General features: G+C 41.5%; 1 protein-coding gene across 3 annotated transcripts; it reads right to left on the bottom strand.

Moving 5' to 3' along the window:
* Positions 1–3,700: 3,700 nt before the first annotated feature.
* ido1 (indoleamine 2,3-dioxygenase 1) lies at positions 3,701–9,757 on the bottom strand. Of its 3 annotated transcripts, none has more exons than XM_061767326.1 (10): positions 9,590–9,757; positions 9,034–9,129; positions 8,832–8,951; positions 7,713–7,831; positions 7,594–7,608; positions 7,408–7,507; positions 6,869–6,986; positions 6,732–6,783; positions 5,320–5,465; positions 3,706–5,246 (listed from the first exon to the last, which is right to left on the bottom strand). In XM_061767326.1, exons 1-10 carry the CDS (start codon positions 9,677–9,679, stop codon positions 4,849–4,851), a joined length of 1,254 nt encoding a protein of 417 aa, XP_061623310.1. In that variant the 5' UTR covers positions 9,680–9,757; the 3' UTR covers positions 3,706–4,848. The 3 variants fall into 3 exon arrangements, with proteins under 3 accessions (XP_061623311.1, XP_061623310.1, XP_061623309.1); XM_061767325.1 differs by having other exon boundaries at positions 3,713–5,246; positions 5,317–5,465; positions 9,590–9,756; XM_061767327.1 differs by lacking the exons at positions 5,320–5,465; positions 6,732–6,783 and having other exon boundaries at positions 3,701–5,246.
* Positions 9,758–10,401: the final 644 nt, after the last annotated feature.

The following is a 10,401-nucleotide window of genomic DNA, read 5'->3' on the forward strand; positions in this document are numbered from 1 at the left end:
TACGGTCACCTGACCGTGGTCGGGAGACGCAGGGGTTAACTCCCTTCTCTCGTTGCACAGCTGAGCTGGGTGCCGGCAACAATAAAGGCACGAAGCACCGATTATGCTGCTTTAATAGCTTTAATAGCTCCTCTGCAGATTCAACGTCAACGGGTCCTCCGCTAATCGCTACTCTTCCCTGGTCGCCGTCACTACACTTGCTACTGTACATACACTCACACCGGCGCGCACGCCTTCCTCCTTCGCAGTCCCGTCTCACTCACACATCGACGTACACGCCCACACACACTGAGCTTGCTGTCGCCATCACGTGGGACAATACCCGTAACAGAAGTATTTCGCCGTAAATTTCGACTTTTAACGGTGAAATCCGACTTACGCGGAAAGTCGTGTTACGTTTCCAGCGTAGGAACGGAACTCGTTCGTAAATCGAGGACTTCCTGTATAGTATCTTTTTATTAATGTATTGCTTGCCAACAGCTGCAAATACGGTTAGCATTTGTTTATGTACAGTTGTCACATACACTGCTGCTTCTCTTTTTCCTGATGAAAATATGCACGTAGATATTATTCTTTGATTCTTGTAAATTGTTGTTTTTGTATGCTGCTACTGGCCACTTTACTGCAGTAAAATAGGAATTTTTGAGACATCAGTAGTAGGTCTGCTTCTTATGCCTGACATTTACAATTTACCCTAAATTCTTATTTTTGTTCCATGAAATTGTATTCATGTATTCATTTACAGTCTATTCCCTTCATTTCGTAGCATTTCACTTGGCTGCACTGCTTCCAGTATGTGTATGCGAATGTTTAATTTTTTTGCAGGGGCGTTTCTAGACCTCCTGGGGGCCCAAGCCAAGAAGGAAAAAAAAACAAGGCGATGGCTAAACAAAGACATTGTTTATTAAATTATTAACACAAATAAATCCATCCATTTTCTGAGCCGCTTACCCTCACGAGGGTCACGGGAGTGCTGGAGTCTATCCCAGCTATCTACGGGCAGGAGGCGGAGTACACCCTGAAATGGTTGCCAACCAATCGCAGGGCACATAAACATAAACAAACAACCATTCGCACACACATTCACACCTACGGGCAATTTAGAGTCTTTAATTAACCTACCGCGCATGTTTTTGAGATGTGGGAGAACACCGGAGTGCCCGGAGAAAACCCACGCAGGCACGGGGAGAACATGCAAACTCAACACAGGCGGGGCTGGGATTTGAACCCTGGTCCTCAGAACTGTGAGGCAGACGCTCTAATCAGTCGTCCCGCCAACACAAATAAAGTCTTCTTAAAATAAACAAGCCTACGAGTAGGCCATTTGGGAGTTTTCTAAATCCCAATTTGTCACTGCAGTGTTTACCGGGGTTTCCGAGTCGCTCTATGTCGTTGATATGGACCAATATTAACTGTTTCTCAGAGGACCCTATTAGCCACCAGCCAGCAACAGCAAGTGAGGGACCCTCTACAGGGGATTCCAGTTGTGTCGTTGATATGGTCAATAAAGTCTTCTCTCCGGGGCCCCTATAGCTACCAGCCAACAACAGCGATCAAGGAACCCTCTGCAGGGGATTCCCGACACTGTCGTTGCAGTGTCTAAAGCAGTGCCATTGTTTTGTCATTGATAGTGGCCAATGTCAGCTGTCTTTTAGGGGCCCCCCTTCATATTTGGGCCCTAAGCAATTTCCTGGGTTGTCTGCCCTGTTCCGGCGTCACTCTTTTTTATTTATTTTATTTTTTGTTGTTGTTGTTGTTGTCCAATCAGAGTCCAGCCACTATGTGTTGTCATGTCAATCAAGTCTTCCCAGGGCCTTTGAAATCAGTCGTGCTGGCTGATGTAACTTAAAGTATATTAATTAGCAATAGGACTGTTTCTTCAACCAATCAGAATTCAAATTTGCCTCAAACTATCCATCCATCCATTCATTTTCTGTACCGTTTATCCTCACTAGGGTTGCGAGCATGCTGGAGCCTATCCCAGCTATCTTCGGGCAAGAGCCGGGGTATACCCTGAACTGGTCGCCAGCCAATTGCAGGGCACATATAAACAAACAACCATTCACACTCACATTCACACCTATGGAGAATTTAGAGTTTTCAATTAACCTACCATGCATGTTTTTGGGATGTGGGAGGAAACCAGAGTACCTGGGGAAAACCCAAGCAGGCACAGGGAGAAAATGCAAACTCCACACAGGTGAGGCGACATTTGAATTCAGGTCCTCAGAACTGTGAGGCAAACGTGCTTTCCAGTCGTACACCGTGCCGCCTGCCTCCAACTACTTTGCCCATAATAAAGTCTGCATTTTTCTGTTCTCTGATTGGTCAGAGCAAAATCTGTTACAGCCAAGTTTCACTAACAAAACCATCTGTAGTGTTCAACATACATTTAATATTCAGCATATCTGCTTAGTATGATGTATTTCACTTACAATTTTAAATTTTTGTTGTCATGTCATTAGGTAAATATTGATTCTTAACTGCTCCATATGTTGTAAGTGCCACATTTGCATGCTATTATATTGTGCTTTTGCGTAGTATTGATGGTTGCTATAATTGCGATGTGATTAAGAGGTGGATTAAGTTGGGTAAGTCCCAAACAAATGCATGGCCTGCCACTGGAAGCATCATTGTGGGACTAATTAAGGCTTATTGCATTCTATTTTACTTCTTATTTTGACTTCATCCTATTTGACGAACTATAATTCTTTAATTCTCAATGTGAAACAGTTCCTTTGTCTCTACTCTAAGTCTGCTCTTTCGTTGTCTTCCCTGCTAAGTCACGAGAGGGCGCGATAAATCAATCACCCAGGATGTCTAAATTGTCATATGTAATTGCCGCATCTCGCATGGGCGTTTTTGTAATGAAACACCGCTGGAGAGGAGCCAGGAAAGGTGAAGATTACACAGCGTGAGCCATGCATGACACAATCCATCCCTTCATGCTTTTGGGTTTTCCACACTCTCAGTATCAGGAAGTATCATGAGGGCTGAGGGATGACAGGAGTGCCGAGGTAACCATTATGATAAGTGATGCATCTCAGCACCGCACTGTGCATTGTGCCTCAACATGACGATCCCACTGCAAAGATGTGCCGTTAAATGAAGACGTAACAAAGGCTGATTATTTTATGAGATGGAAAGTTTCTAGTGTGCGGATATTTTAGTGTCGGGATATCTGGTATCGCATAACGTCTATAAATAGCCATATGTGATGACCATGAATACATTATTGCTGTGTCATTAAAACACAAGTAATGAGTGTTCTGTTGGGGAATTGCCAGCTGCGGAAATTGTTCTCTTGTTCCAATTATGATGATGGCATTTAAAGAGTCGTATTGTGAAATAAAAACAAATCAGCTTCCTCCCACATTTCAAAAACACACGTTGGCTTCATTGAAAACTCTCCCCTGCGATTGGCTGGCGACCAGTCCAGTGTGTGTCTCCCCCTTAGTCAGCTGCGAGAGGTTCCAGTTCACCCGTGACTCTAAAGAAGTTGTACAGAAAATGGATGAATGGAAATTGATTTCAAGTGGTGCCTTGAGATACGAGTTTAATTTGTTCCTTGACCACACTCGTAACTCAAAACACTCACATCTCAAATAATATTTCCCCTTTAAAATCAATGGAAATGCCGGTTAACAGTTCCAGGCCCCCATAAAACAGCAACAAAAATTTAGGCAAAATGTTTTTTAATGAGAAAAATATAACTCCATAAAACTATACTTATACAAAATACAGTACATAATTTAGTAAAATTTAACGTTTTAGTCACACTTTCTCATTCAATCCAATGCACATTATGCTGCTAATTCTATTGTGAGCGCCTTGACCACCTGGGGTATAAAGGCCAATTCATACTTAGTTCACACTTACTTTCCTGCCTGGATGGAGCAGCCAATCATATTGCAGTGGGGAGTTTCCTGCCTAGAACTCGAGTGGAATTCATATCGTCGTTCTTCACAGAGGATAAAGAATAGAGTATATGACTTCAAGTACTGTTATATTGTCTGTCTAAATGCGTTTCTGCACCATTTGTGTTCAAATATCCGTTGCTTCAAGGGTTATAACAGCCACATTGACGCTAATCATTGCCTATGCTAGCATTAGCCTTAAGCTAGTGGACTTACGGCTATGTGGATGTTTAAAATACATGCATAAATTCTCTGTTTTACGTTCAGTTTGACAATTAAACTGACAGTGGCACTAACAGTTGAAGCCTTCTTTTAAACGAATATTTACTAATTCAATCTGACACTGGCACCATAAAGCGCAAAACAACAACAACAAAAAACGGCCAAGCAACAGCTCGTATCTCGAAAAACTCATAAGTCGGGTCACTTATATCTCAAGCCACCTCTGTAGTACTGTATTCACTCCATTAGCTAAAGCATGACTTCAATTTTGCCCTTTATGTCCCAAGTATAATTAAATAGTAAACATCTTCAGTCCTTCTAAACTCCATTTGAACTAAATCTGTAAATAACTTTCCAAGAAGTTTTGGGTTCAGTAATTACCTACTCTGTGAATTTTCTGGTATCCAGCTTCATAGATCTGGACAAGACAATGGATTTTGGATTACAGTTCAAATGAAAGGAGGGGTTAGTGGTTGAATTTAATAGAAAGCAACAGGAATGGTTTGAATTATGGTTTGGACTAAATAAGGGGTATCACTCAAGTCTATTCGACTGAGGCTTGTTTACAGGAAAAACAAAACTTGAAGTGCGCCAAGCAAAAGGGCCTCCTACTTTGCCAAAAGTAATCTTTTTAATGACATATAAAATCATGGGCTGAGTAATCACTTGTGATTTACTGCTTGTTTTATGAGATGTAGCTGACACTGCATCAGCTTTTGTGTTTCATCTCTTTGCTTGTCTTGGGCAGCAGGGTGTCTCTTGTTTGATTCCTCACAGTCTTTAAGAAGCTCATGATGCCAGTGCCACCTGTACCCCGTTCCTCCAGCGTAGCAGGGGCCTTGCTGATCATCCCCGCCTCTTCGTCCCTGCTCTGTTTCCGTAGTTGGCGGGCTTTAGCGGCGGGGATTGTGATGAAGTGAGTAACGACGGTGATATGATAGCTGCGCAAAGCCAACAGTTTGGTGACACATTCCTGAAAGGCCACGGTTAGCTGCTCACTCTCCTGCTGCTGCACAAAAGTCCTCAGGGAGGGTTGCAATGAGATGTCCCCAATGAGTTGTTTGTGACCAGGTAACATGTAGTTCCTCATGCATGTTAGAAAGGCACCTGCATGATGAAAGTTTCATCACAAAAGAGGGCCTAAAATAAATCAAAGAATAAATAATAAAACTCTAACCACTTTTGGCTTCATGTTTAACTCCCAGAAGTTCATCAAAGCAATGCAACAGGCTGCTTTGTGCAGCACTGCCTCCAGAATACTCCATTGGTTCTGTCTGGACACCTTCATAAACCAGACCGTTTGGCATACATGGGTTGTCTTTCCACCTATGGAAACATATCCCATATTCAGTGGATATAAAATGTCTACACACCTCTGATTCCAGGTTGTGATATGAAAAAAAGGAGACCAACATAAAGAATTTAAAAAGCTTTTCCACCATTAATGAGAAAAAAATCAGATCTTTTTGAAATAACTGAGATAAAGTGATTGCACAAGTGTGCACTCCCACACCTGCCACCATTCAAAGTGCCTCTGATTCACCCCAAATAAAGTTCAGTTGTTCTAGTCTGCTTTTCCTGACATTTGTGTAGCCACATCTTACAGCACAAGCCATGGTCCGCAGAGAGCTTCCACAGCATCGGAGGGATCTCATTGTTCAAAGGTATCAGTCAGGGGAAGGGTACAAAAGAATTTCCCAGTCATTAAATAAATGATGGAACACAGTCATCAACGTGGAGAAAATATGGCACAACAGGGACATCAGCAAAAACGAGATATCCCTCCGAAATTGATGAAAAGATGAGAAGAAAACTGGTCAGGGAGGCTGCCAAGAGGCCGGCAGCATCATTGAAAGTGTTGCAAGAATTTCTGGCAAGTACTATCTGTTTAGTCCCTGTGACAACGATCTTCTGTCTTCCTTATATGTCAGGGCAGTGGTTTGGGACTTGCAAAAACATATTTTAAATTTTCCAAATGTATGTGGAAAATGTGTTATGGTTCTGATACAACAAAGGTAGATTCCAAAATATATGTTTGGTGCAAACACAACACTGCTCATCACCAAAAGCACGGTGGTGACAGTATCATGCATTGGGACTGTTTTGTTTTCAGCTGCAACTGGGCCTTAGTCAAGGTGGAGGAAATTATGGCAGCCAGTGCTAGCACAAAACCTTTAGGCTTCTTACAGAAAGCAAAGAAAACATCTGAAAAACCCTACTAAAACATCTGAACCTTATATGGGATTAGTCAAAGGCACTTTAAATGGTGGAAGGTGTTTGCGGACTCACATTTAACATTAGTTTAAATGTGTTTTTTTACTTCTGAACACAGACTTATACCTAGTTGTAAGAGGGTGTGCACACTTGTGCAACAACATCATCTCAGTTGTTTGTTTTTATCTCCCATCTTGAAAATGTGTTTTTTTTTTCTCAATTGAGTTTTACAGGTTACAGATCACATTAATGGTGGAAATAGGTCTAAAATTATCTTGTCTCATTTTATTATATCAAAACCTGGCTTTTGAACTGGGGTGTATAGACTTTTAATATCCACTGTCACCCCAAATAGTATGCAACAAAACATTGCAATACCCAGACAAGAATATCCTCATGATGCCATAGAAGACAGATGGATCCACATGCGCTACATGAGAGAGAGAATATAGCAATGAAATGAACATGTTGGTTAAGGAGCCAAAAGAGTGATGCTTTAGAATTAAAGAAGGTACCTTGCATTAGTCTGAGGGACTCTGCCATGCCGTCTATAGATTGGCTGATGTCTTCTAGGGCTTTGGCCACAGCTTTAGTATCCCCACATCTCACACCATTGATCACTTTAGGAATGCTCTGGAACATAGTGACGATACTTCGTCAAAATTGTTTAGCCTGTTGTAGTTACAGTTATACTTTTACTATACTATATGGACAGAAGTATTGAAACTTAATGGATAAACTGATTGAGGCATCCTAATTCTTCATCTTACCAATACATTTCAGTCAAGTCTATGCTTTCAACTTTGTGGAAGAACTTGACAGCCTTAACCTCAAACCACCATATTTGGGATGATGTCTGATCCGCCCAAAGGTTTTCTGAGATCTGACAGACACGCCAAAATCTGGTAAAGTCTTTCCAGAAGAGTGGACACTACAAAGAGGGGGACTAACTCATTATTTGTGTTCATTTTCTTCCCGTATATCAAATGTCCCAATCCTTTTGTCCATATATTTTATCATAACTTTCAAACTTAAACACTGACTACATCTTCACCCTCAGAGCAGGAATTGCTGCTCGCTCCACCATTAGAGTGACAATGAAGAAGCCCCGCACACTTTCACCGCCAGGGATACTGACCACCAGTTCCAAGTTCCTGCATGATTGAAATCAAGCTTTAGTTGGCCTAGCATACTCTTGATTACAATTATAAATCATGTGAGGATTTAAAAATGTACTCACTCTATGTCTAAAGGCCTGTTACAGGAAATGCAAAAAATGGGTATGAAGGAACAACATTGAGAGATGAGAGTTTTTAAAAGATGTAACAAAAAACGTGCTCAGAAGTTATTTGGCTTCACCCCTCTGGATCCTTCTTCCGCCAGTTCGCCAGCACCGCATCAGCATGGGTGAGAATTGGAGGAAGTCCTAAGCGTTGGGACAGCTCCCAGTATGGAACAGCCAAAGTGTGCGGCAGCATCTTGGAGGGAGATTATGCACAGAGAATATGTGTCAGCCTTCTTGTAGCCATAACGTATAAGCCTCTGTTACATTTTTTAATCAGAGCTGTAACAGATCCATCCATCCATTTATCAGCCTTGCCTTTTAGACATAATCCACTGAAATGGGTGATTGATGAAAGTGCTTTTACGGTAACGCGGCGTCCCACCTTTACATAATTTGATCTGTGATGAAGTCTCCACCAGTGTCTGGTGTATCCACGACAGCGACAATTGCTTAAGTGAGTCTCAGTTGTCAAACTTAATACTGCTGTTCTGCCTTTCAGGCATTTTCGACACACAGGATCCGTCCTGCCTCAAAAGGCGGAATATTTCCAGGTCAATTTAGGACTGCTGCACACCGAGCAACACGGCCAAACGTAACTTTAGTGGACAATCACAAACAAACTGCAATCGGCAACTCACACTGGCACGTGTCGATTTACCCTCGTACACATACCAACTCGCTGCAACGGAAAAACTGGAATCTTACTGGGAAATAATGTTTTGAGGCGCCACATGTACTCTATTTTTTTTTTTTTTTTTTTTATCGAACCCCAAACAACATGATGTGATTGCCAAGGAAATGCGGATTTCCCTGGCTGTTGTGGCTGTTATAAAAATAAAGCCATAAAAATTCTAAGTTAATGATTATTTGCTAAAAGTAATCAAGTTGATCAGTTTGAACATTAAATATCTTGTCTTTGTAGTGTATTCAATTAAATACAGGTTGAACATGATTTGAAAATCATTGTATTCTGTTTTTATTCATGTTTAACACAACGTCCCAACTTCACTGGAATTGGGATTTTTACATCAGACTACATCAGGCATCTTCCAACATTAAATATGTTTAATTATTTGTCCCAAATATTTGCACAAACTCCACCCTCCCATTAACAACTCATCTCCGGTAAAATAAAAGACACAAAAAAAAGGGGGGCAGGGGGTGGGTGTACAGAAGGAGAGAGAGAAAAATACCTCTACAGTGTTGGTCTCACCCTCCTGCCAAACATATCCCATGGTCATGACGCCGAGAGCCAGGTGGGCCAGTCGCAGTTCCCTATGCCTCTGCAGGAACTTGATGCTCAGTAGAGGCATCTGCACAGAACGTGCAACTGAAATGAGCCACGACTTAATAAACTTGATGAAGTGGCTTTGTCATTTCATGGAGCCCGCTCACCTTGTTAATATGAGCTCGCAACTCATGTGCAAGAACAAGCTCTGGGACTCGCTGGGCAATGTCCATCCATGGTTGGTAGTAAGGAGGAAGTTCGTGCTTTGGGGATGCATATGGAAAAATGTAATTTTGTTAAAACAAGGTGGTTGGATGACAGTGTTAGAACAGTTAATAAGCGGAAAAAACACAATCAGTTGTTCCACAGGTTGATCTGAGATGTGCTGGAAAAAAAAATGATACAAAAGTGATTTTGTAAACACGTTGCCGTTTGGAATAAAGTTCAAGACAAAACAAACAGAAATGATGACAGAACTCAGCTTCTCCCGGTCAATTTGTCTCAGTCAATACCACTACGCACGAGTTCAGTTCTCTAGCTGCTATGCGCACAATTTTGAGTCTTATCTAACAGGAAATTTTCTCAAAATGTCTATTTTCTCTTGGATATCATTTTCTATCTTCCAGACACCCTTTGCTTACAATTAGCTATTTCTTTATGGCTACTTGCACACAATGCAGCATGTCAAAGTGGGGAAAAAACACCACAGGCATTTAAACCTACCAGAGGCTCTGGTAGAATGAACCCCAGTTCCTCAGAGACATGGTACACGTCCAGAGAGAAAGGAGCTGTGGAGTCTATATAAGCAGCCATTGACACTGAGACAGCAATAGTTCTGCAGCACTCCGAATGCCTCGTAAGACCTCCGCCTGTGTGGACTCCAGCACAGAGTTCACTTTAGTGTTAAAGCCAGATGTCAATAATTACACAACAGCAAAAGTAAAGGAGTCCCTTGCGTTGCACAATGACACATAAAGCGTGGAAAATCAGTGCACACGCTTCACTTTGTGAATATTTAAGTGGCTACTTCCACAGGCATCCGCAATGAGAGAAAGATTCCCACACCACACCACAATATTTATGTCAACTTGTACTAAATCATAGTACTTTCACTTCAGTCACTGGGCCCAACAAGATGTCATCTGATACTTTTATGTCACATGCTGATTTATTCATACAAGTAGAGTATGGTACATAAGAGTCTTTCTTTAGCTTCTTACGTGATTTTTTTTTTTGCTCCAGATCCTTCTCCCTCAACAGAAGTTAGTTAATTTTTTTTTCTCTTAAATTTAATGTGGGTTCCTTGAAACACCATGTACAATGTATGGTCGTTTTAAATTTATGTTAGTGTTCCTTTCTTATGACACTGACATAACTCGTTTTCGTATGCAAGTCAGAACACGCTAACCCAGTGATTCCAAACTAGTGTGCCGTGGCACATTAGTGTGCCTGAGAGATCATAAGGTGTGCTGTGGGGAAACCACCAATTTCACTTAATTGGTCTGTTTTGTTTTTTTGTTGTATTTTGTTTTTAA

The sequence above is a fragment of the Phyllopteryx taeniolatus genome, chromosome 3 (assembly GCF_024500385.1).
Source record: "Phyllopteryx taeniolatus isolate TA_2022b chromosome 3, UOR_Ptae_1.2, whole genome shotgun sequence".
Lineage (NCBI taxonomy): Eukaryota > Metazoa > Chordata > Actinopteri > Syngnathiformes > Syngnathidae > Phyllopteryx > Phyllopteryx taeniolatus.

Excerpts from the sequence above, each read along its gene's own strand:
- ido1 (XM_061767325.1), bottom strand. The coding sequence starts at position 9,679 with ATGGCTGCTTATATAGACTCCACAGCTCCTTTCTCTCTGGACGTGTAC. Across the intron at positions 7,832-8,831 it reads GTGAGACCAACACTGTAGAG|ATGCTGCCGCACACTTTGGC; the intron begins GTATTTTTCTCT and ends TCTCCCTCCAAG. Across the intron at positions 6,784-6,868 it reads GTCCCTCAGACTAATGCAAG|CGCATGTGGATCCATCTGTC; the intron begins GTACCTTCTTTA and ends TCTCTCATGTAG.